The 27,655-nt window shown below is 37.0% G+C and overlaps 1 protein-coding gene across 1 annotated transcript; it reads left to right on the top strand.

Annotated features, from left to right (window-relative positions):
* Nucleotides 1-5,839: 5,839 nt before the first annotated feature.
* Nucleotides 5,840-13,379, top strand: LOC107814744 (histone deacetylase 19). The gene is made up of 8 exons (XM_075257070.1): nt 5,840-5,966; nt 7,242-7,799; nt 9,152-9,592; nt 10,353-10,583; nt 11,140-11,207; nt 11,329-11,386; nt 12,787-12,855; nt 12,939-13,379. The coding sequence occupies exons 2-8, from the start codon at nt 7,272-7,274 to the stop codon at nt 13,038-13,040; spliced, it is 1,497 nt and encodes a 498-aa protein (XP_075113171.1). The 5' UTR covers nt 5,840-5,966; nt 7,242-7,271; the 3' UTR covers nt 13,041-13,379.
* Nucleotides 13,380-27,655: the final 14,276 nt, after the last annotated feature.

The raw sequence follows: 27,655 nt of genomic DNA, 5'->3' as shown, positions 1-27,655 counted from the left end.
GGGTGTTTATGATCTTTCTTCAGCCGATCGTATAGAGGGGCTAGATCTCGTGACAAACTTTTATAAAAAGGGGATATATAATTCAGACTTCCCAAAAATCTTTGTAATTGAGTCCTGTCAGTGATAACATCAGGAAATTTTGAGGCAAAATCAATAGATCTTTGTATTGGGGTAATTTTTCCCTGGCAAATATTATGACCTAGAAAACGAACATTTGTTTGGAATAGACTTATCTTAGATTTAGAAATTACTAAACCGTTTTGTATAACAATTTTCTTGAAAATATCAAGATGCTTGATATGCATCTCCAAAGTTTTGGAAAACACTAATATGTCGTCAATATAAACGATGATAAAATTCAAATATGGGTTAAAAATATCATTCATAATTTTTTGAAATTCAGAAGGGGCATTTTTTAAACCAAATGGCATAACATTCCATTCATATTGTCCAAATGGAACATTGAAAGCAGTTCTATAAGTATGCTCTTTAAATATTTGAATTTGCCAATAACCAGATTTTAAATCAAATTTTGATAATATATTGGCGTCATATAACCTAGATAGCAAGTCCCTTTTATTAGGGATAGGATACCTAATCCATTTTAGATGTTTATTTAATGGTTTATAATATATAACTAAGCGAGGAATACCTCGTTCCTTTTCTGCCGCATTATTAACATAAAAGGCAGAACATGACCAAGGAGATTTTGAGGGTTTTATCAAACCCTTTTGTAACAAACTATCAATCTCGTTTTTGCAGAATTCAACTAGCTCAGCATTCATCTGGCAAGGTCGAGATTTAGTAGGAATATCATCCTCAGAGAAGGTTTCTTCGTATGGAAGAGTTACAATATGCCTTTTCCTGTTCCAAAAGGCACTAGGGTGATCGGCGCAAACATCAACGGCCATTTTTTCAGCAATCAATTTAATCTTCTGCTGAACTTTTGCAGATTGTATAGTATCGAATATATTCATACTAAGAATTTCTAATTGTAATGAATCAACATGCCTTTGTTTCATATTAATCAAGGTATTAATATCTCTAGTTACGGGATCTGTAACAAAGGAATAGCTTATCCTTTTATCTTGATAATTAGCAAAAAAACCATGTTCATCTATATTATCAGCAATTTTTTTTGATAAATCAATAGGTCTAATATTTAAACCAGAAAGTTTTTTATCTAAAAGCTGGGCTAAGTCATCAAGAGATTTAAATTTAAAATCCTGAATCTCAGGAGGTCTTTGAATATGAGTAAGAATGTTTTGATCAACTGTTTTACTTCCTGAAGTGGAGGCAATATCAGTTGGTCCTTTCTTAGTACCCATTTCTTTTATTAAAATAGTCAAATCATCAAGTTTTTTATCAAGAGAACCAATATGTTCTCCTAAAATTTTAACATATAAACCCAAATAATTGTTTTGAGAAATCAATTTATTAATTTCTGCAATACTAATAGCTGCCACATTATCATCAATAAATTTTTGAAAGGCAGTGAAAGTAATACCAGTATTATTAGGTAAAATAAAGGGAGCCTGAGGAGGATAAATTGCTTTAGTAATATTACCACTCCCGTCTTTATAAGATCTTTCTAATACCTTTATATAAAGAGGTAAATATGTTGTTATAAACCAAGGAACAAAATACATAATTTGATTATGCAAGGCACAAGCTTCATAAAATTCTTGAGATATATTATTTAAATCATCTTTACTATAAGTATCAAAAAACCATGTTTTAAACTGGTTCCATTTTTCACTAAAAAATTCCTTTTGAATATAAATACGGGCCCGAGAACCGGGGCTAAAATCAATTTGGTGTGGAATCATTAAATATTATTGGGGTCGAAATCCATCTCGGATAAAGAAGGAATATCCTTATCTGAAATATTGTCATTATCTTGAACAATATTTGTTTGAGGGTTAATCTTAACCCTTTCAACCCTTTTAACCTTTTGATCAGGCTTATCACTAGCAATAGTGTGTAAAGAAGCCGCACGATTGCGAGCTGGACCGTAAACTGGTTCAACAGGGGAAATATGTTGAATAGCAGGTAGAAGTCTATGATTAGAAAATGAATGTCTATTATAAATAGTAGACTTATCATCAAATTGAATACAAATCCTACCATCTGGATTTTGAGTAACATGCGAAAATTCAGTATTTGACAAGTCGTTAGTAATCTGACTTGGGGATATGACTGAATTTAAAGTCCATGTAGTTGGAAAATTAATTTCCTCCCACCTGATAGGTCTCCTAGTGGTAACCTTGGACTTTGCAAAATTGGTTTCGACCAATATGGTCTGATCCGAAGTATCGTATAACTTACATCTAGGATTCAAAGTAGATAATAGTTTGAAATAAATCCTATAGGACAGACATATAAGTTCAGAACCAGACGCATAATTATAACCATGCGTTTTCACATTTAAAGTCAAAGCATCAAGAATATTAACATCAGAAAGAGATAGTTGCAGATTGGGTTGAGTATTAAAATATACTGGACCATAGGCCACTGTAGATATCGAACCCATTAGAGACTGTCTGAAATTCAGATTTCTAGCATCTCTAAGAGCTGCTAAAAAGGTTTCTGGTAATCCTTTAAGGGTTAAAGGTTTAAATGCAATTTGAACCATACCAATATGCACATAATGGTAATGATGTTTATATAAATCTATATCATGCTTGTTTAACAAACGAATAGTTTGTTCAGACGAATTTAATGCTAAAGACTGTTCAGTCGTTTTTATCAATTGTTTAGAAGAAAGTTTATCAAACCAACCATAATCATAAATGGTTTTTATAGAAACTTTAGGAATTGTCCATTTATTTAATAAATCAAGGTTTTGAGGTATATCTACCTCTTCAAGTCTAGTACTTTTAGTACTTGTTTCTCCCAGATCCATTCCAAAGCTTCATATTGTAATAAACTCATTTACCTATCTATTTGTATATGTTATATATAAAAATTATACAAATTTTATATACTTTTTCGGCTACTGAATATAAATAGTTTTTGAAACGGGCTAAAAGTGATAATATCCATACTAAATTGGCCTACTTGCATCATTTTAAATTAATTCAATTCAATTTAAAAGATTTTTTTCTGATTCTAATTCTATTGAAATGTGATTAAAACACATAAAATTTAAAATTAAGAAATACACCACTTCAATCAACATATATCATCAATAGACGAGTTTAACTTTTGTAAATTATGAATTACAGTGTGAAATATCAGACTAAATTATGTAGTATAATAAAGATATCCAAGAAAAATCTTGGGAAACTTCTCTTTTATTTAGATTAGGGAAAATGCATAAGTACCTCCTGACCTATACCCGAATTTCCAACTACACACTTTTTCTTTGCAGGAACCTTATTACCCCCCCTAAACTTATTTTAAATGTAATTATTTGCACCCTTAACACTGACAACCAAACTCTTGGCAAGTGGTGAGCTACACGCGCCCCCACATGTATTTTTAGTATTTTTTTTATTCTTTCTTTTTTCTTATTATTCTCATTTTTTTGGTTATTTCATACTCTTTCTTTTTGTTTTGGTCATCGGCGGTATAAAATGGTGGTCGTCGGAATTTCACAAACACCATTTTTTCCAGCGATTTTTTTTTTCCGGCGACAAATTTTTTTTCCATTTTTTCCGGCGATAGATTTTTATCCCGATTTAAGTGTGTTTTATTTTATATATATATATATAAATTTTTCTTGAAAGTGTAATTTATGTGTGGGAGGAAGAGCAAAAGAAATAAAAACGAATATAAGCTGAGAAAACTTTTTCCAGTTAAAATTTCAATACATCATTTTTTTCCGGCGTGGGAAGGTTTTCTGATGATGAATTTTCTGAGTGTATTTTGTTTTGCTTTGCTTATGAATAAATCTTTTTGAGAGTAATTTGTGTGTGAAAAGAAAAAAATGGAAGAAAAACGGTTAGACAAAGTCGTCGGTAAATGAATATCCGCCGGAATTAGAGAAAAAACGAAAAAAAAATAAAAGAAAAAGACAAGGAAAAAGGAAAAGGAAAAGGATAAAAAAAGTAAGAAAAAATGGTAAAAAAGAATAAAAAATAATCTGAAAATCATTTTTTCTTGCTTCTCACTCTCCTTTGGGAGAGTGAGAAATACACACACTTTGCCACGTCAGCATTAAGGGTACAAATAATTTCATTTAAAATAAGTTTAGGGGGTAATAGGATTCCCACAAAGAAAAAGTGTGTAGTTAAAAATTCAGGTATAGGTCAGGGGGTACTTATGCATTTTCCCTTTAGATTAATAATAACTTTCTGCAGGTTTTGTGAATGACTTTGACCCAAGAATTAAATTCCAATCAGAAACCACAAAATCTAAGAAATATATCTAGGAAACTTCCATTTTGGGTCGGGGCTGAACTTTTGGGTCGTAGGTAGGTTATTAAATAGATTTGTGTGGGGTTTTAAGAAGAGCCAATAAAAAATTGTCACGTAATAAATAATTGTCTTTTTTTATTTGAAAAAGGACCGTTAGTTTTGAGGGCACAAGCGAGCCAGAAAGTTAATGTTAGGGGCAAATTTTGCAAAATAGGTGAATAAAGGGTATTTATAGACCAAATTTGATAGTCCAGGTGCAGTTTTGGCCCTTTTCCGATCCGAAAATCAGATCAGAAAGTGCTACTAAAGGTCCCGTAATTCTACTTCACTCATTCATCTACAATTTAATAATCAAATTAATGAGTTCCCACGACTTTTTGATTTAGGAAGCAGCTTACTAATATATTAAAAGACACCTTAAAAGTCCATAATTCATATCTCAGCTCAAAAATTGTTTCGTCAAATATTTCTTTGCAAAATCTATTCAGAAGCTATTTCCACTCCACTATTAATTGTTGTTATTTCAGGGGCAATCCGAAATAAGAGAAAAACTAACACATCACTAAAATCTCATCACCAAGAAAAAGATGGGAAAAAATAACGGAAAGAAAAAAATAAAATAAGGAAGAAAAACTCATTGTACCTCAAATAAGAGTCACACGCTAGAGAGGCTATGAAATGAAGAGGCAAAATAGAAATCACTTCTAGGAACATAATAAAGGAAGACGTAAGTTTATATTTTCAAAATTAAGGATTTACCCTTAGTCGTACCGGGGACCTTTACTTATTATACAGTTAAAGTTGATGTATCCAATTTTTTTTAGTAAAAATACAGTGGCCATTTAGACAAAATAAAGACAAATTTGCATCTAGATTGTATGCTTGTAGATCACTTTTTTCCTTTTTGTATTTCACTCTTTCCAAATAAAATGGAGGAAAACAACAATGTAATAGTGAAACACCTAGGATGAGTTTGACATAATTTTCCCTTTTCTGCATAATTAATTTTGTTGATTCACAGAAAGAAAGTCTTAAAAGAATTAGTGTAACCTACTGAAATCAACAACAATTTAGGTAAGGATATAATACAATAACACAAGATTCATATAGACATACTATAAAGTTATTGTGTTTAAAGTGTAGTTATTATTACACTTACTTAGACCGATATTCACCAATAATACTTTTAATTTGAGTTAACGAACTTTATACTCAATATAAAAATAAACGTGAGATTTAGACGATTTCTAGTATTAGAATATGTTGGCGCCAGAAAAGATAGGAATAACTTCCGAGAATTTATATAACTAACTCCAATTTATTTAAGACTGAAACATTGTTAAATTATTATCATTTGAAAGAAATATAAACTAATTTTATCATTTAAATAACCTTGACTGAGAAAACAAAATTGACACTGTCAGTACACAACTTTGAAAAAATATAAATTAATTTTCCTTTAATTTTGCATTTTAGGAACACAATATACCACTTTATTGCATTACTAGCCCCTTTTCATTTCTTTGAAAACACATATTCGCATCTGTGCTTTACACAACAGTAGCGATCTCTAGAGTGGCCGCACCTTCTCCTTTTCACTTCCAGGTTCGCTCTTCTCCTCCCCCCCCCCCCCCCCGCAAACCCCACCCACCCACCCCCCTTGTTTTTGCTTGACCCTAAATTCTTCAATTAACAACTGAGTAAGAAAAAAGTAAAAGAAGTTCGTTTAAATGCTTTTACTTGTGTTTTGATTGTACAATTTTTTGAGGAAATAGGTTAGCTGAAGACCATTTTGTCTATCGGGTTACTGAGCTAAAATTTGGTCTTGGCCATGATTGGTTATTTGGTTCTTGCATTTTGCCTTTATGGGTAATCTAGCTGAAGATTTTTAAATAAAAATAAGTGGGAGTATGAGTGTTTTTCATATTATTTTTTTTTAATTTGTGTTGGAGAATTTGATATAGTAACAGCAGTATTCATGGGTCTGATGATATTTTCTGAATCTTGCTGCTTGTATGTTCTATTGAACTTTAAGGACTAACAACAAGGATAACAACAAGCCCAGTGTAATCCCACAAGTGGTGTGTAGGAAGTGTAGTGTGTATGTGGAATTGTAGACCTTACCGCTACCTTGTGAAGATTACTTAAGTACTCTAAGAGACTCTGGCTCTGTCACTGTTTGGAGCAACGGTAAAGTTGTCTCCGTATGACCTATAGGTCACGAGTTCGATCCGTGAAATCAGCCACGGATACTTGCATCAGGTTAGGTTGCCTACATCAACACCCCTTGGGGTGTGACCCTTACCCGGACCCTACGTGAATGCGAGATGGTTCGTGTACCAGGCTACCCTGCCCTACTCTAAGACTACTAAAACATTTAAGTTTTTACTTTCTATTTTGGTGGGTTTTGGGGGGGGGGGGGGAGGGGGGGTCATGTTTGCATATTGTTGAATCTTGCTGTGTATAGGGTTCTATCAAAAGTTGTGAACTTTAGTACTCTAAGACTACTATAAATTATCATTTTTACCTTTTTTTGAGTGGATTTTGTGTGTGTGTGTGTGTGTGTGTTCATGTTATGCATATGTTTGAAGCTTATTGTTGGCTAATTTCTGAACTAGTTTGGGGTTGAGGCGAAGAAGTTGTATTATGTTCGTCTCTAAGAAATTGAAGACAGTGTTGTCTACTTCTTTCTCTTTGGGTGTCCATATCAAATGATGCCTTATTCATTAAATTTTTTGAGAATTTATGCTCTTTATTCTAAAAGGAAAGATCTAAGTCTAGGGATTTATGTCAACCTTCTCTCCTGGTTGTCAATCTGTCTTGAGATTTATCTTTCTATTGTTGATTTTCCTCCTTCCTGTTCTTTCGAGTTCTGTGTAGGTTTAGCCGTGCTGGTTTATAGCTTGGGCCATGGATACTGGAGGAAACTCCTTACCATCTGGTGCAGATGGTAAGAAGAGAAAAGTGAGTTATTTCTATGATCCTGAAGTTGGCAATTACTATTACGGACAAGGCCACCCAATGAAGCCACATAGAATTCGTATGACACATGCTCTTCTTGCCCACTATGGTCTATTACAACATATGAATGTTCTGAAGCCAAATCCCGCTAGAGATAAGGATCTCTGCCGGTTTCATGCTGATGATTATGTTGCTTTCTTGAGAAACATAACCCCTGAGACACAACAAGATCAGCTGAGGCAGCTGAAGAGGTTCAATGTTGGGGAAGACTGTCCAGTTTTTGATGGTCTTTATTCCTTCTGTCAAACCTATGCTGGAGGTTCTGTTGGTGGGGCAGTTAAGTTAAACCATGGACACTGTGATATTGCCGTAAACTGGGCTGGTGGATTACATCACGCCAAGAAATGTGAAGCTTCTGGTTTCTGCTATGTCAACGACATTGTGCTTGCCATTTTGGAGCTACTCAAAGTCCATGAGGTTGGCTTTATAACTGTCTGTCCTTACTGACAAGGGGGAATGGAGGTTGTTTGAGTGATTTAAATTTTTATAAATATCGGTTAGCACACATTTTTCACATTTTCTCACTGTTCATTTACTTTTTACACATCAACATCTTGTCACCAAGCTATCTTGTGGAGTTGTGATGATCAGCTGCCAACCATCTTATGAAAAGACCATTTTATCAAGTAGTCTTCAGGAAATTACAATAACATGTCTCAATAAGTCTCATTGGCTTAGGTATCCCTCCGTCGAATTATGACCCAGGAATCTATGAAATGGAGTTCATGAAGTCATCCTTTAATCTCATTGCTTTAAAAGCAGCCTATGTATAAGCATGCGGGTTGTATCCATTTTATAATTGCATGTAAGGAGATAAAATAATATATTAAATTTGATCATCCCATTTACCAAGAGATGGCCCCCAAAAAGCGAATTTCACCTTTTACACCTTATCCTCATAATGGCAGTAAACGCAAGATGAGGCAATGCACCAAGTATACTATCATTTTAGCTTTTCCTGGTTCTACGTATCTAATGGCACTATACAGAGGATTAGATTGCTAACAGCATCATATTCTGTCATTTTATTCTATTCTCTCTTTAGTTGAAATATTCATTGAAGTGTGCTTCTTTATTGTTAAAGTAGAGTACTGATTATATTGACAACGATTAGTTTCTGAAAGCATTTTTGGTTGCCCAACTATCAAATTATTTCTGGATGGTAGTCTCCATGAGCTAGAGATACATAAAATATACAAGTTCTAGTCTAGACCCCTTGCTGATTGGTTTGGCGTATAAAGGACATATTCACAAATCTTCTTAGGCAACAAATAAAATTTGTATCACTAACCATGGTTTCAGTTTCTTGCCCATCTGAAAGTTCCATCTCCGATGAAACTTCACATGGGGAGACAGACTTATTGGTTCAAAACGAGGTGTTTACTGTCCCCGTAATTTCCTGGTATGATAGGAAGGGGCAGAAAATAAATTTATGTGCTACAGTCAAGGGTAAGATAAATTTGTGTGCTAATGATGAGAGTCTACAATTCCTACCCCATGCATCCTAACAATATGAAGGAAATGACATTAACCTCTCATCTCTTACTTCCACTCTTCCTGCCATTTCAGTTTAACACCACTATAACTGTATAACATGGTGCTAGTAGCTTTAAAATTATCAATGAAACAACATGGTGTTAGTAGCTTTACAGTTATTAACTAAACATGAATACATATGCATGCATCCAACACATTAACAAGCACATTTACGTTCCCAAGCCGTATGAGTTCTGCATTGCTAACTTGTCTTGTTTATGTTATTGTTGCAGAGAGTTTTGTATGTGGATATTGATATCCATCACGGTGATGGTGTGGAGGAGGCTTTTTATACCACAGATAGGGTCATGACAGTTTCCTTTCATAAATTTGGAGATTACTTTCCCGGTACAGGGGATGTACGTGATATTGGATTTGGAAAGGGAAAATACTACTCTCTTAATGTTCCACTAGATGATGGAATTGATGATGAGAGCTATCAGTCCCTCTTTAAGCCAATAATGGGCAAAGTGATGGAAGTTTTCAAGCCTGGTGCTGTGGTCTTACAGTGCGGTGCAGATTCCTTATCTGGGGATAGGCTAGGCTGCTTTAATCTCTCTATTAAAGGACATGCAGAATGTGTCAAATACATGAGGTCTTTCAATGTGCCTCTGCTGTTGCTTGGTGGAGGAGGCTACACAATACGTAATGTTGCTCGTTGCTGGTGTTACGAAGTAAGCAAGGGAATCACACTATCAATTTGCGCATACATCTGCAAAACGATGATTGAATCAGGCTGATTTTCTTCTTTCATATGGCATTTTGAAGTTCAAATTGAATATGTTTTGAAATGAAGTAACCTACCAAAAAGGGAAAAATGAATGTTATTCTCTTTCTGATTAAATCAAATGTCTATTATTGAATTGAATTGAAAATGCTTGTTGTTTGGTAGTAGAAGTGGGTAACATGTGGAAGGGGGGGGGGGGGGGGTCTTTTAGTTTCTTACTATAGAAGGTTAAAAAAGAGACTACTGTGAAAACGGTAGATGTTTGTGCTTTAAGAAAATGAACTTCTAGTTCTTATTTTATGTGTCAGGTGGACTTTTGAATCACTGCAACTCTACCTCCTACTGCCAAAATAATGTGCACACAAAAAAGGGGGGAGGGAGGGAAATGTTATAAAATAGAACATTTTATAACATGTGCCAAGTGGACTTTTGGATCACTCTAACTCTACCTCCTGCCCAAAACATGCACACAATTTTTTTTTTCTTTTTCTTGGGGTTGGGGGTGGGGTGGGGGGGAGTGTGAAGGACTTATAAGGTATTAGAAAACGGATGGCTTGACCATGTAGTGGAGAATATCATATTCTAGGATACCCCGGGAACCCTATTGGACCCTTTCTTTAAAAGAATAATCTGAACAGTTGATTGTACATTGTAATGCTTCTTGTAATTTTCTTATGTTTATTAATCGTTCTTCTGTGTTTGAGCAGACAGGAGTTGCATTAGGTATAGAGCTTGAAGATAAGATGCCGCCACATGAATATTATGAATATTTTGGTCCAGATTATACCCTGCATGTTGCTCCAAGTAACATGGAGAACAAAAATTCTCGTCAGATTTTAGAAGATATAAGATCAAAGCTGCTTGATAATCTTTCAACACTTCAGCATGCCCCAAGTGTACAGTTCCAGGAGCGACCACCAGATACCGAATTACCTGAGGTTTGCTTTCATTTCCATAGCATTGCTCTTCGAAGAATTACCAGTTTCTACTAGGTGTTTGAGTTTCAGTAGCCAAGACTAGGCTCCCTAAATCACACTGATAATTTAAGACAAAATCATTGGATCCGAGCTACTCGTCGTTTCCATATCTGCCACTCTCTACAAACTTACCTTATAAAAAGAAATCTACTTTTTCTACATTTAGCAATTCATGTACCACTTTGAGAGATGCAAAGATAAACCTGCCCTATGTATGATAGGCTTTCATATTTCTGCCGTTGAGAAGAGTTGGATTTTGCCCCTGGGCTTTGGTTCAATGGTAAGTATGCAACACGTGATGTGTGGGGTAAGCGCACAGCACCGTTCAAACCCTACCGCGGAGAAAGCCTGGTATTTAAGTTGAGAGTAGAGTGCTGGACCCATACTCCCGAGGATTTTGAACTTGTGCGCCAACTCGACTCTGGCTAGAATCCCACAGGAGATTTCTCCGATACCAAAAAAAATGTATATTTGATTTTTCCATTAAAAGATGTTGATGACTTTTTGCAACATTCAGGCTGATGAAGATCAGGAGGATGCAGATTCAAGATGGGATCCTGATTCTGACACAAATGATGAAGACCGGTACTTTTACTTTTTTATTTTATTCATCTGGATGAGGATATGTTTGTTCTTCAACCTGCACCCTGTTATCTTGCTTGTTATGAAAATGTTGATTCATTCATGCCATGTTACTTTCATACAGTAAGCCCATTCCTAGCAGAGTGAGGAGGGAAAATGTTGAACCTGAAGGAAAAGGCGCGGTACGCATCAGCCTTTACTTTGTGTTTGAAACAAGATTTTGATGTGATCATCTTTTTTGTGATACATGCGAATGATTCAGTTTGGTGTCTGTTTTTAGTGTACAGGCATTAATTTAGCTTCTTTTTTTTCTTCTTGATTTCTAATGAGCTATAGATTATCTCCTTGATGTTGATGGATTCCCACTTTAGATACTCTAATAAAACAAACTGCTACTTGTGGCTAGGCATGGTGTTCATTTTTGAGTTTGCATTACTCCCTCAAGTCAATATCATCTTCAAGTATAGTGGGAATGCTTTTGGTTAGATCAGTATTGTTTTTTTTTTTTGGGGGGGGGGGGGGTGGTGGTTAAGTAACTGCATCTCAGGTTGGGGGTTACATGCAGTGCTTTCTTATGCTTGCCAAGAGAAGACTCATGACTTATTTTCGGCGGGCTTTAAACATGAGGAAGTTCTGTTTTATGTTGTACTATATACTTTTTTCTCTCATGTTCTTTCTGTGAAAATGAAGGATGATCGAATATCTGTGAGTAAGGTAACAACATTATAAATCATTAGCACAGATAGTGCTAAGAGGAAAACGTAATTACAAGACAAAAGGGCAAAAATGGCCTTGTACATCTTTACAAGGTTCCTATGGTGTCTTGATGATCAAATACTTATACTGCTGGAAACTTGAAATGAGTTCATCTGCTGTTCCATAAATCAAGAACGAGAACATGTTCCTTTAGCTATTACGGAGTGTCAGTTTTGGCTCAAAAACCTTTTTCATGGTGCTATTTTCTTTTCCTTCATTCCTTCTTTTGTATTGATTATAGATTTTATTTTATTGGTGAAGAAAGGTTTATGGTAGTTTACTAACGATTCTAATCGCCGTTAATTGGTTAGAACTGGTTGTTCACTTGGAAACTTAAAGCTTTGCAAGCAACTCCTTAGTCAAAAGAAGTCCAAGATCTTGTTTAAGTTGATGTTTTTAGTTTTTGTATTTTTCAATAAGTATCTAGCTTTGCTATTCTTTCAGTTTTTTGGACAATTATGTTGGAGAAATTAGCAGGCTTGGCTTCCAATTTCTGTAGTAGAGTCTTTACCAGTTCTTGCGGACGCTCTACTTCTGAAATTCCGCTTCTTTCATTTACATTTTCTCCCCTCTTAGGTCATTCTTAACCTCCAAATTTTAATCCTCTCACCTCATGAAACGTCCATCCGTTCTGCTGCAAGTCTGTAGCACTCTTGGCATGACATTATATTTTGCAGGACTGATTCAAAGATCCTTTGTTAATCTGTGAAAATTAAAGATCTTAAATGAGATGTCTTTCATTCCTGCTTAATCATCGTCAATCATTTTTTTACTGATACCATATGGAGCTGCAATGCTAATACTTTGTCTTCATTCAAATTATCAGGAAGATATGAAAACAGAGGAGCGTCTAAGAGAAGTAGAGTCGACATTTGCAGAATCAACAAGCTTGAAGGTTTAGAGAATTATCTGTGCATTTATAAATGGAAAAAAAGTTGCATAGTCCTTACAATTTTCTCATTGAATGTGTTTTATCAGGGTGGCAATTCAGGTTCTGTAATGATAGATGGAGGACAAATTAAAATGGAACAAGGAAGCTCTAACAAGCCTTTTGATCAACCAGCTGATACTAATTCTTGATTGAACTGTCATCTTTTGAGCTCTATTGTAGTGTATGGTCTTCAAATTATACAATTGAGTCTATTTATCATGCACACTATTTTGGAGATAAGGTATGATCCATCACCCCCCCCACCCCCCCAAAAAAAAAGATAAATAAAATGTGTGCATCTTCTATCGTATAACTTGAAGAAAAAAACCTGCAAAACATTAATATGCCAAGATTTTTCTGGAATGAGGTCCAAAATTTGGTGGTGGTTAGTAATGTATGTTAAGTATGCCAAAGTGCTGTGAATTAGCACTGGAGATTTGTTACAATATTTAATCAATGGTCCAACAACCATTCCCATTTGTTTCCTCTTATTCTTTTTATATCTGGACATTTTTAAGACTAGCTCTCAGGCGAGAAGAGTATTGTCGTTATGTTAACGTCGATTCTGTAATTGCTTGTTAATTTCTTTTTAGTTTTTCGGTCAAATACAAACTGATTTGAATTCGCATTCTTTGTGGCTGGTGGCTTTGATTATTCATTCCTTTGATATGACAGCGTATGCCGCTATAGGAAAAAATGACAAGATTAATTGTATTAATTAGTAGCTTAAGGAGAGAATTAAAGTTTCTGTGCATATGATTTTTTATATGCGGGTTAAGTGCACCAGTAGCCACTTTTAAGGTCGCTGTTTAAATTATATCCATACTTTACAATGTATTTAAAGATTAACCATTTCATCCAAATTTCAGGACTAAGTATCCTGAATTCCAATTTCAGGACTAAGTATCCTGAATTCAGGATTTAGTGTCCTACATTTTTGAACTGTTAATTTGAAATTCAGGACTAAGTATCCTGAATTTTTGAACTGCTAATTTAAAATTCAGGACATAAGATTCGAACTTCTGGGCACGATGTCCTGAAGTTTAAACTTTGAGGTTTAAGTTTGAGCTAATTAGCTATCTTTAAATACACGGTAAATTATTGATATATTTTAAATAGCATGCTTAAAAGTGGCTATCTGGTGCCATTTCCACTATATATGCTGCTTATTGATTTGTCAAAGGTTAATGCGCATTAGGAGATAAACGAATAAACTGGCCCAGTGAGCTATGTTGCTTTGTCAATGAAGCTTTCTGGGCTTAAGCAAGAAAAGGTAGTAAATTGGGGGGATTTGCATCTACACTCGTTTTTTTGTGTCATGTTTTAACTTGTGTCCGCTTTGCAAAAATAATTGCAAGCGTACCCGCTTTTTTGCATAACTTCAGCATACGGGGCTGAAGTAGCAAAAACAATCACGCAAAATTTTATCATTCTAGTAGCCGGGCCTTTATTTTGTATCTAGCGAAGTTTTGTTTTTGTAACTAGCGAACTTCAGCTTTAGAGCTGAAGTTTTTGTTTTGTAACTGGCGAACTTCAGCTCTAAAGCTGAAGCTTTTATTTTGTAACTGGCGAACTTCAGCTCTAGAGTTGAAGTTTTAGCCTATTTACACCATGAGTGTAATCCTCCCCTTGTTCATAGGTATTTGTTTCTTTCACTTTTGCGACTCTAACCAAAACATAAAAGGAAGAACATATAAAACCATTGCTCACGCTTACAATGGGAATCTGTGTTTCCTTTAAAGATTAGCTATAAAACAAAACAGAAAAGAAAATTTACTTAGGGAATATCATCAACCAGTTGAGTCCAAAACTGCAAATACTAAGTTTTTAAGTAGAAATTGTTTTTTATTAAAGGGCTTCTTGATACAAAGCAATGAGTCATTTGGCAGTTGAAGATTGTCTTTTCTTTAGTGAGAAGCCGGGAACAAAATACCATAAGCAACAGACAAGTAAAAGAAACTTCCTTTCTTGAGATTGCCGTCTGTATTTATAAAAAAGCTTGACCAAGTCTTAATTTTCAGTTGTTAATAGAAGAAAGAACAAGAAGAAAACGAAGGAGGAGGAGAAATGAGCTGAAGTTGTTTAAAAAGTGGGTACAGGTTAAAAGTTTTTAAAAAAATAGGTATAGGTTAAATGGGGGCGACCAAATAGGGCGCCCCGTGTAATTTCTACAGTAAATTGGATCACGGGGAACTGCACAGTTAACCACTGATTTAATAAACTTTACCCGCCCGGACGAAAATACCCTTCTGGTCATAAAGTTCAGGATCAAGTATCCTTAACTTAGAGCTTGTTACTGTAAGTTCAGGACTAGATGTCCTTAATTTATGAGCTTGTAAGTCTAAGTTTAGGACTACTTGTCCTTAACTTTTGAGCATGTAACTCTAAATTCAGGACTACATGTCCTTAACTTTTGAACTTGAAATTCAAAGTTCAGGACTACCTGTCTTTATAACTCTAAGTTAAGGACTACATGTCTTTAATTTTTGTGTTTGTAACTCTAAGTTAAGGACCAAGTGTCCTTAATTTTTGAATTTTAAACTCTAAGTTCAGGACCAAGTGTCCTAAACTTATGAGCTTATTATTGTAAGTTCAGGACTAACTGTCCTTAATTTATGAGCTTGCAATACTAAGTTAAGGACTACATGTCCTTAGTTTTTGAGCCTGTAACTCTAAAATCAGGACTACCTGTCCTTAATTTCTGTGCTTGTAACTCTAAATTAAGGACTACATGTCCTTAATTTCTGTGCTTGTAACTCTAAGTTAAGGACCAAATCCTTTCAACAACACATGCATCAACAAGAATCAGAACTGGGTAAATTCTCGTTCAAATACTTCCTCCTTTCCTCAACAGGTCACTCAAAGAACTTATGTCCAGCTTCTAACACATTCTCAAGAACTTCAACAGGAATACCATGATTAATGATCTGACCGTTTCTCTGCTGCATCACATATTGATTCTGCAACTTTTGGGTCATCACAATTTGAGAGATCAATAATGGGTATCGAACTTGAAAGAGAGAAACGAGGGTTTGGGAAGAAAAGCAATGGAAGAAAAGGTAAAAATATCTTTTTATATTAACTTTAAAGAGTAATGACTATTTTTGCTAACATTAGAATTGCTGGATAAAACATAAATATCACCTTAAATAGTGGCTACCCCACGCTATTTCTACATGGATCACCTGGCAAAACTTGGGCCCGCCTAATCATTTGGCAAAATGCAAAATTGGTCTGTCGATCGAAACTAATTGCAGTCGCAAGTCAGATCGAAGTTGGGCATCTGACAGCTCCAACTGAGCTTCGACGGCTTCCTTTTTCGAGGCAAGGTTATCAAAACACTTTTTAAATTCTTCTGCCTCGGCCAGTAGCGCATCTACCTGTGAGTTAAGCCGTCCAATCTTCTCGTTTCTCTGCCGAACCTGCAGAATCAAATCGTTAGTGGTTATCTCTTTTACAGTGTTCTTTTCAGAAAGTGTTAAAAAACTTAAATTCTTTCCACCAAATACAACTAGAGGGAAGCGTTTTTCTTTTAAGTTATTGAGCTACTTTAGAAATGCTTTTCAGTTTTTGCAAAGCTGAAAAAATTCAATTATTTCAAAAATTGACAAGAAGTTTCCAAATTTTTTGTCACCAGTATTTAAAACAAAAGCCACCAATAATTAGGTATTGCGAACCAAATAACTTCAGGATTTACCTTCACCAAATTAGTATGCATTCCTAATCTACCAAATACTTTCATTTTTGATTGGCAAACTTTGGTCTTCAAACATTTTCAACAACGTGAAAAGACAAGTTTAAAAACATCTTGAAAATGTTACAATCCACACGAACATTTTTTCCTCCATTTGCATGAAATAAAAGCCTTGACTTTTCTTATATCTTCCCATTTTTCTTTTTCCTTTATTCCAAAAACCTTACATCAAACATAAAGCTAGCAAAATCAAATTGGTAAACTGAAAAAAGGTGAAAGAAAGTATAGGGTTAGGACCAATAAAGCTTAAACAAATGATAGTGTGATTTGACTAAAAAAAAATTATGGAAAAGTAGTGTTAAGCATATGGAATTACAGCTGCAAATTTGTAATGAAGACTTTTATATGAATTGTCAATGAAACGCGTAACTGTAATCATAATTTGCATCGCATGTCACGGCTTTGGTTTTTTTGTTTGCACAACATGGTTTAGTTATCAACTACTACACTAAGGGATAAATTTAAATAGAAAGTATAATTGAGGGTAAATGTAGACTGTTTCTAATATGAACTTTCACTAAAAGTAACGGTATTCTTGATTGCTTTGTTAACGGTAAGTAGAGGCGGACCCAATATTTAAAGGTGGTAAGTTATGAGCGGACTGCTCAATCAGTGCCCCATCGGACTTTTAATCCTAAGTGTTCCGGGCAAAATATATAACCGGTTTTAACATATTTGCACTTGTAGAATGTTTGTTGAGGCTAATAGAGTCCGGCGACTTTTCTTCTATGTACATAGGTTCGCCTCTGACAGTAGGGTAAATTTAAACGGAAAGTATAACATAGTGTAAATGTAGACTATTTCTTATAGTATAGAGGTAAATTTAGCCTTTTCTTCAACAAAGAAATATATGAACCTTTTCATTTAGAATTTACAGACAGTGAAATAAAATAACTGCATTGCCAAAAAGTAAAAAATATCTTACGTATATAATTGTGTATTCAAGTTCATTTGAATGTGTGTGTGTGTCAATCAAGTAAATTAACAAGTTATACATGTCTTCTTTGAGCCAAACAAACTATTAATGTTGTGTGTTTTTATATATGAAACCAATTGAGACAAAATAGGAAACGGAGTACAACAATATTATGTTTTCCACTCCAAAAATAATAGTGGATTTTACGTTAGCAGAAACATGTTTGTAAACGAATCGTCCAAATTATAATCTAAACACTCATAAAAGAAAACAAAAATAACACTAAAATATATCCATGACATAATAAACATAAAGCAGAATCATTTCTGGTCCAAATTATTTCCTCTTTTATAGATTATCTAAGATAAAAAGAGAGTGAGAGCTTTTAGCTACGGCTTCTTTTTTCCATCGTCCAAATGGAAAACATTGTAAAAAGTCATCTTTTTCTTTCAAAAAAGTGAAAAAAAGTGAACTGCAACTTCCTTTTTAAATATAAAACAAATTCATTATTGCGCATTGATGCTATTTTCATCATAAAATGGACTATCCTCTTTATATCATTTTCAATTATCAATTACTTGCCTATTTTCCAAGTTGCATTGTATAGCCAAAGACATACTTAAATTGACTTAACTTACAAACAACTTTTTAATAATTTGGTTGACTTTTACGTAAGAAAAGGAAAAAATGATGGTGATAAAAGTAAAATTGTTGACCCCAGAGAAAATGTTAATAGAATGAATGACAGAATTATTTAAGAAAAAAAAAAATAGATTCTTGTCCCTTCGAGTGCAAATCTGTCGTGAAAGATATGGATTTAATGGTAGTTTCTGCCGATTAGAAATTCTACTTAAAATGGAATTATTCTTTTTTATTGTTCTTACGAGTGCAAAATTACTTGCAAAATTGATAGATGAATGGAATTGGACTTTTGTTTTCCACTTTTCCTTCGATCTATATAAGGAATATTGTGTCTTCACCAAATGTAAAGAGATTTCGAGAATTGAAACATATGTAGTTGTCACGACCTTAGTTCACCAACCGTGAACATGTCATGACGGCACCTAGTCTTCGTGACTAGGTAAGCCTAACACTTGCGGAAACATAATAATTGCGGAAAAATAGAATACCATATTTAATTATCTAAAAAGGAAATTGTACTGAATGCCGCTCGGCATATACGACTCAATATCTCAAGACTAAAACAATCCCAAAACCCGGAAACTCACGGGAAAACACAGGCTACAGAAATGTATAGTGAGGCTCCAAACTCCAGAATATCTAACAAACGGAAGGAAAGAGAACTAAGGACTAAAGATAGAATAAAGAGGGAGACTCGTCGGTCTGCGGACGCAGCAGATCTACCTCGAAGTCTCCGTAGTCCTCCTGCCTCACTGATAGTGCGCCTGAGTAGAGGTACTGGATCTGCACATGAAAATATGCGCAGAAGAGACGTGAGTACACCACAGCGGTACTCAGTAAGTGCCAAGCCTAACCTCGGTTGGGTAGTGACGAGGAAGGTCAGGGCCCTACTGAGGTTATATAAAATATAAAGATGTCAGGATAAGATAAGCAGTGCAATTGAGAACCTACAGTAAGAATCTATGTAGGATACTAAGAGTACAATAACGGAAACAATGATGAAAGCAAACCATAAGGAAAGTAACCGGGGATCTCTAAGTATCCCGAGGATCTCTTAGTATCCTCGACGTGTACTAGGGATCTCTTGGTATCCCGAGGATCTCTCGGTATCCTCAATATAAGCCAGGGATCTCTTGGTATCCCGAGGATCTCTTGGTATCCTCAATATGTACTAGGGATCTCTTGGTATCCCGAGGATCTCTCGGTATCCTCAATATAAGTCAGGGATCTCTTGGTATCCCGAGGATCTCTTGGTATCCTCAATATATGTGCGGGGGATCTCCCGGGAATCTAACCCGTAGTCCCAAAGTAAATGTGCAGGGGGAATCTCCCGGGAATCTAACCCGTAGTCCCAATTTAAAACACAGAGCAGCAACACAAGAATATTAAATTAAACGCTAATTTCGTACTAAGTAAACATTTACTTCTAGCCTAACATGCTTCACGTGATGCAATTCAGGCAATTTAAGCAAATAGGCAATTTAGTCAACTAAACATTCCTTTCTAGACTAGCAACATGCTAAATTCACAAGTAGAATAAAACAAGAAAAGAAATCAATTGAAATACTTAAGGAAAAACCGGATTTTTCAACAATTAATTCAAGTACGCGCTCGTCACCTCACGTACAGGGCATTTCAATTATCAAATATAGCACATCCTAAGGGGAAAGGTCCCCCACACAAGATTAGACAAGCCACTTACCTCGAATGCTCCAACTCAAGTCTCGATTATAGCTTTACCTCTCGAATTCACCACCCAACCACTCGAATCTAGTCACAAATTACTTGAATGCATTAATAATTACTATTGGAACTAACCCCAATGCACAAAAATAGTTTAAGGTTTTTCCCAAAAAGGTCAAAAATACCCCCGGACCCACGTGGTCGAAACTCGAGGTTCAGACCAAAACCCTGTTACCCATTCTCCCACGAATCCAAATATATGTTTTGTTTTGAAATCGGACCCCAAATTGAGGTCCAACTTCTCAATTTGTAGAAAACCTAGGTTCTACCCAAAACACCCAATTTCCCCATGAAAATCTTTGATTTGAAGTTGAAATCATGTTAAAAGATGTTAAGAAGTGAAGAAATTAAGTTAGAAATCACTTACCAATGGTTTTGGAGAAGAAATGTTGTTTGGAAAATCGCCTCTTAAGTTTTGAGTTTTTGAAAAGTAAAAAATGACTGAGATTTTCCGAACTTGTATACCTTTCTGAGGACCTGGCGCGGACCGCACAAAAATGTGTTGCGGCCGCGCCGAGTGGGAGAAAAATTGGGGCTTCTCTGAACCCTTCCAGCGCGGACCGCACTGTTTTGGTGCGCGGCCGCGCTGGTTAACCTGAAACCCTAGCCCTCAGACTCAGCCACGCGGACCGCATAGAAAGGCATCGCGGCCGCGCGGCTCTATCGCGGACCGCGCGGAAATGACCGCGGCCGCGCTAGTGTCTTCAACACCTGAACCTGCATTTTCTTAAGTCCAAGACCTCCCGGGCCCCATTCAAAACTCACCCGAGCCCTCGGGGCTCCAAACCAAACATGCACACAACCTTAAAACATCTTACGGACTTACTCGTGCGATCAAATCGCCAAAATAACATCATATACATAGGATCAAGCCTCAAACACATGATTTTCTTTCTTCAACTTTCATAACTCAAATTCTCCATTTTTAGTCCGAAACACGTCATATGACGTCCGTTTTTAGCCAAACTTTACAGATAGTGCTTAACACATATTTAAGACTTGTACCGGGCGCCGGAACCAAAATACGAGCCCGATACCTATATTTTCTAACTCCTTTTCATTTCAAATTTTCATATCAAATTTCGGAAAATAATTTCTTTCAAAAATTCATTTCTCGGGCTTGGGACCTCGAAATTTGATTTCGGGCACACGCCCAAGTCCCATATTTTTCTACGGACCCTCCGGGACCGTCAAATCACAGGTCCGGGTCCGTTTACCCAAAATATTGACCGAAGTTAATATTATGCATATTAATATCAAAATTCATCAAATTGTTTTCACAAAATTCACATATTCTAACATAAAAACTTTCCGGCTATGCGCCTGAACTGCGCACGCAAATCGAGGCAACTAAAAGCGAGGTTTTCAAGGCCTCGGAAACGCGGAACAAGGAAGAACTACGGTGATGCCCCTTTGGGTTGTCACATTCTCCACCTCTAAAACAACTGTTCGTCCTCGAACGGACAGAAGAAAGAAGTACCCGAGTTAGGAAATAGATGGGGATATCGGCTCCGCATATCGGACTCGGACTCCCAAGTCGATGCCCCAGGAGGCTGACCTCTCCACTGAACACGCACCGAAGGAAAACTCTTCGACCTCAACTGTCGAACCTGCCGGTCTAGAATAGCCACCGACTCCTCCTCATATGACAGATCCTTGTCCAATTGGACAGTGCTGAAATCCAACACGTACGATGGATCGCTGTGATACTTCCGGAGCATAGATACATGAAACACGGGATGCACATCTGACAAGCTAGGTGGAAAGGCAAGTCTATAAGCCACCTCTCCCACACGATCAAGAATCTCAAATGGACCGATGAACCTAGGGCTGAGCTTGCCCTTCTTCCCAAATCTCATCACGCCCTTCATAGGCGATACACGGAGCAATACCCGCTCACCAACCATATAGGAAACATCACGAACTTTCTTGTCCGCGTAACTCTTCTGTCTGGACTGGGCTGTACGGTGTCTGTCTTGAATCACCTTAACCTTTTCCAAGGCACCCTGAACTAAGTCCGTGCCCAATAATCTAGCCTCGCCCGGCTCAAACCAACCCACCGGAGATCTACACCGTCTCCCATATAAAGCCTCATACGGTGCCATCTGCATACTGGACTGATGGCTGTTGTTGTAAGCAAACTCCGCCAATGGCAAGAACTGATCCCAAGATCCTCCAAACTCAATCACACACGCGCGGAGCATATCCTCAAGAATCTGAATAGTGCGCTCGGACTGTCCGTCCGTCTGAGGGTGAAATGTTGTACTCAACTCTACCCGAGTACCTAACTCATGATGAACGGCCCTCCAGAACCGTGATGTGAACTGAGTACCTCTATCTGAAATGATGGAAACTGGGATACCATGCAGACGAACAATCTTCCGGATATAGATCTCCGCCAACCACTCTGAGGAATAAGTAGTACACACAGGAATAAAGTGAGCGGACTTGGTCAGCCGATCCACAATCACCCAAATAGCATCGAACCTTCTCAAAGTCCGTGGGAGCCCAACTACAAAGTCCATGGTGATCCGCTCCCTGATACGGTCAAACAAGAAAGACCGAGAAACCACACAAGCTAGGACTCGACTGGGCTTCGAAAGGTCCAATCTCACAAACTGGCTGACTAAGGCCTGAACATCCATTGCCATAAGTCTCTCTGCACTGCTTCTACTTTCTTTAGATCCACCCGAATACCCTCACTCGATACCACGTGGCCTAAGAATGCCACGGAATACAACCAGAACTCACATTTCGAGAACTTAGCATATAACTTCTTCTCTCTCAAAGTCTGAAGCACAGTTCCCAGGTGTTGCTCATGATCTTCCCGACTCCGGGAATACACCAGAATATCATCAATAAAGACAATGACGAACGAGTCAAGATATGGCCGGAACACACTGTGCATCAAATGCATAAAGGCTGCTGGGGCGCTGGTCAGCCTAAATGACATAACAAGGAACTCGTAATGGCCATACCGAGTCTTGAAAGCAGTCTTCAGGATATCTGGTTCCCGAATCTTCAACTGATGGAAACCTGAGCGAATGTCAATCTTAGAAAACATCTGTGCACCCTGAAGCTGGTCAAATAAATCATCAATACGAGGCAAAGGATAACGGTTCTTCACTGTAGCTTTGTTCAACTGTCGATAATCAATACACATACGCATAGAAGCACCCTTTTGTTTTCTTTACCAACAAAACAGGAGCACCCCAAGGCGATATACTGGGCTGAATAAAACCTTTATCAAGCAAATTCCTATAACTGATCCTTCAACTTAACTGAAGGTTTCACCTCATCTTAGTCCATAACCTTAGGACAGGACCCAAACTTCAAAATCTGCCATTCGTCATAGGATACGAATTCCACATCATCACACTGCATTAGTCTTATTTCAACACACTTAAACTTTTAATAATGCTTAAATACTTCGAAATTATTCCTCTGGGTTGTTACATTCTCCCCCACTTAGGGTCATTCATCCTCAAATACACGACGTAGCTTATCTCTTTCTTCGCACATCTTAAGGTCTCAATTTTTCTAACTTCCAAATTTTTTTTTGAAATTTCGGCAGAGCCTCCCCTGTATTTGGGTCTATCCACCTGCCAGAGTAACACCAAAACAACTACTAACAACACATCCACAACCCAATGAAACACCACAATGTATATATCAATAACACTAATCTCATCATTATAAGCATCGCATTATCATGCTGATATCTGGACATGAAACACATCATCTGTATGCTAATAACCATGTCTCTGGCCATAATAGTTGTTCATAAATCACAACATTGCCAATTAACCTTATGTTAACAATCATCTTATTTCAGACCTCCACTTTACTCACAACGAGGCATTGAGACCTCATAATTACTTACCCAAATTAACGAGTCACATTTAACGCCACATGGACGCTCATCTCATAGGCTAGAGCTCAACGTTTACAACACACAAAAAATGGTTGAATATGAACAGAAAATATACAAGAATTGTCAAATAAGCCCAATAGGCATGACTCCCATTTAAAATATAGTACCAAAAATTTTAATTTCATAAAAGGAGAATTTTAAACACATAAACCTTTCACTACCAGGACCTTGTCCTTATATAACATCCACCGCAGCTTGTAGCTCGGTTTAAAATATTTCACATTATATAATTATTTGAGGATATCACCCTCAACTCTGAATCACAAGTATTTGCACATTGTGCCAATTGAAATTTTTCATTTCCTTTCTTTCTTCTTTTCAATAATTTCCGTCAAAGAAAATCACAACATACAATGATAGGGATAGCTATCTCCATATAATAGCCCAACGTGAGTATTCACATAAGTAGATTTCAGGATTACGAAGCTCACTCCTGAGTGGAGCATATTAAGAGGACTCACCTAAATTTTCAAAATCAAATCAAGTTAAGGAAAAAAAATATCATTTTTGTAACAATCCGAATTGTACTTGTAATGACACCATATGGTATAGTGACCTCAGCCACACTATAGCAATTATATCAATGGGTCGGGCATCCACCTCTTAGGCGCCATCTGCCCGTTCGTTCTCCATCTCTATCTTGTAGCGTATGTAGATTAGTAACTATAATGGAGTGTGTTGACTGTGTGTTCTGATGAAATAGGTTTCTCCCAAGTTTGGGATAATTTCTCATGATGTTTCTAGTATCACTACATTCATAACAACCCATCTGCAGTTCGGCTGCTCATACTGAGTCTGTGCCGGATAACTAGAATAACCATTTAAGGAACCCCATGCTAGTGGTGCATTTAAAAGATAATTGTCCCATGAGAGTGCCCTGATTAACTGGAGCACTACGAGTATTCTAAAATTGTTTTCATTTCCCTGCTGATACTGAATGTAGAATCATTATGGACATAGGAACATCGAAAGTCCCCACATCATCCCATACAAATCTCAGCTCCTACTCATATACAAGTTCAGAGAACTTTTGGATACCACATAAATACACCTCATGCCAAATTTGATATGACACATGACCCACAATTTGATCGTTGATAGTGAACTCTCTTCACTTGGTGCAAGGCCATAAGATACATCTTGATACTCCACAATACTAACCTTTATCGCTCGTATGTCACCATCATGAGACACCCCAACCATTCGTTTGGCATATGTCCTTCTTAGGACAGTTAAACTCACTTCCTCCAGCATCTTGGTTGCTAGTTGTACCCTTCGCTAGATAGATATCTCATACGTACCACATAGTCCCTATTACCACCAACTATATTCAGATCTACATCCACCTCGTGACTCTACCATTACTGCGACGATTAGGCAATTAAGTAAACCTTCTTAAGACCATACTTATCAACTAGATGTCAGAACCTATTGCACCCCCATGTGCACAATTGAATGATCTCTCAATACTTCTGCATTATCGATATGGATGACACGCGGTAACAACGATTGAGCAAATTCTTGGCTCCCTTATAATCCTTCTGTAGCATCACGAACCATCGGCGCAAAATTGATACCGAGTGCGCAATTTCAATACACGAGTGAAAGCAAAATGAACATATGATATAAGCTCCAAACTGAATAAATGACACACGATAAGAAATGAAATGAAGTGGAATTTTCCTATTACATAGCCTCTCGTAGATAAGTACAGACGTCTCTGTACCGATCAGCGAGACTCTAATAAACCGGCATGTATCCCGTGACTCCTATGAACCTAGAGCTCTGATACCAACTTGTCACGACCCTAGTTCACCAACCGTGAACATGTCATGACGACACCTAGTCTTCGTGACCAGGTAAGCCTAACACTTGCGAAAATATAATAATTGCGGAAAAATAGAATACCATATTTAATTATCTAAAAAGGAAATTATACTGAATGCTGCTCGGCATATACGAGTCAATATATCAAGACTAAAACAATCCCAAAACCCGGAAATTCACGGGAAAACACAGGCTACAGAAATGTATATTGAGGCTCCAAACTCCAGAATATCTAACAAACGGAAGGAAAGAGAACTAAGTACTAAAGATAAAATAAAGAGGGAGACTCGTCGGTCTGCGGACGCAGCAGATCTACCTCGAAGTCTCCGTAGTCCTCCTGCCTCATTGATAGTGCGCCTGAGTAGAGGTACCTGGATTTGCACATGAAAACATGCGCAGAAGAGGCGTGAGTACACCATAGCGGTACTCAGTAAGTGCCAAGCCTAACCTCGGTTGGGTAGTGACGAGGAAGGTCAGGGCCCTACTGAGATTATATAAAATATAAAGATGTCAGGATAAGATAGGCAGTGCAATTGAGAACCTACAGTAAGAATCTATGTAGGATACTAAGAGTACAATAACGGAAACAATGATGAAAGCAAACCATAAGGAAAGTAACCGGGGATCTCTAAGTATCCCGAGGATCTCTTAGTATCCTCGACGTGTACTAGGGATCTCTTGGTATCCCGAGGATCTCTCGGTATCCTCAATATAAGCCAGGGATCTCTTGGTATCCCGAGGATCTCTTGGTATCCTCAATATGTACTAGGGATCTCTTGGTATCCCAAGGATCTCTCGGTATCCTCAATATAAGTCAGGGATCTCTTGGTATCCCGAGGATCTATTGATATCCTCAATATATGTGCGGGGGATCTCCCGGGAATCTAACCCGTAGTCCCAAAGTAAATGTGCAGGGGGAATCTCTCGGGAATCTAACCCGTAGTCCCAAAGTAAATGTGCAGGAGGAATCTCCCGGGAATCTAACCCGTAGTCCCAATTTTAAACACAGAGCAGCAACACAAGAATATTAAATTAAACGCTAATTTCGTACCAAGTAAACATTTACTTCTAGCCTAACATGCTTCACGTGATGCAATTCAGGCAATTTAAGCAAATAGGCAATTCAGTCAACTAAACATGCCTTTCTAGACTAGCAACATGCTAAATTCACAAGTAGAATAAAACAAGAAAAGAATTCAATTGAAATACTTAAGGAAAAACTGGATTTTTCAACAATTAGCTCAAGTACGCGCTCGTCACCTCACGTACAAGGCATTTCAATTATCAAATATAGCACATCCTAAGGGGAAAGGTCCCCCACACAAGGTTAGACAAGCCACTTACCTCAAATGCTCCAACTCAAGTCTCGATTATAGCTTTACCTCTCGAATTCACCACCCAACCGCTCGAATCTAGTCACAAATTACTTGAATGCATTAATAATTACTATTGGAACTAACCCCAATGCACAAAATAGTTTTTACAAGGTTTTTCCCAAAAAGGTCAAAAATACCCCCGGACCCACGTGGTCGAAACTCGAGGTTCGGACCAAAACCCTGTTACCCATTCTCCCACGAATCCAAATATATGTTTTGTTTTGAAATCAGACCCCAAATTGAGGTCCAACTTCTCAATTTGTAGAAAACCTAGGTTCTACCAAAAACACCCAATTTCCCCATGAAAATCTTTGATTTGAAGTTGAAATCATGTTAAAAGATGTTAAGAAGTGAAGAAATTAAGTTAGAAATCACTTACCAATGGTTTTGGAGAAGAAAAGTTGTTTGGAAAATCACCTCTTAGGTTTTGGGTTTTTGAAAAGTGAAAAATGACTGAGATTTTCCGAACTTGTATACCTTTCTGAGGACCTGGCGTGGACCGCACAAAAATGTGTTGCGGCCGCGCCGAGTGGGAGAAAAATTGGGGCTTCTCTGAACCCTTCCAGCGCGGA

The sequence above is a fragment of the Nicotiana tabacum genome, chromosome 7, assembly GCF_000715075.1.
Source record: "Nicotiana tabacum cultivar K326 chromosome 7, ASM71507v2, whole genome shotgun sequence".
Classification (NCBI taxonomy): domain Eukaryota; kingdom Viridiplantae; phylum Streptophyta; class Magnoliopsida; order Solanales; family Solanaceae; genus Nicotiana; species Nicotiana tabacum.
Note: the sequence above shows the minus strand (reverse complement) of the source record. Positions and strands in the feature narration are given on the sequence as shown.

Excerpts from the sequence above, each read along its gene's own strand:
- LOC107814744 (XM_075257070.1), top strand. The coding sequence starts at position 7,272 with ATGGATACTGGAGGAAACTCCTTACCATCTGGTGCAGATGGTAAGAAG. Across the intron at positions 7,800-9,151 it reads AGCTACTCAAAGTCCATGAG|AGAGTTTTGTATGTGGATAT; the intron begins GTTGGCTTTATA and ends TTATTGTTGCAG. Across the intron at positions 9,593-10,352 it reads CTCGTTGCTGGTGTTACGAA|ACAGGAGTTGCATTAGGTAT; the intron begins GTAAGCAAGGGA and ends GTGTTTGAGCAG.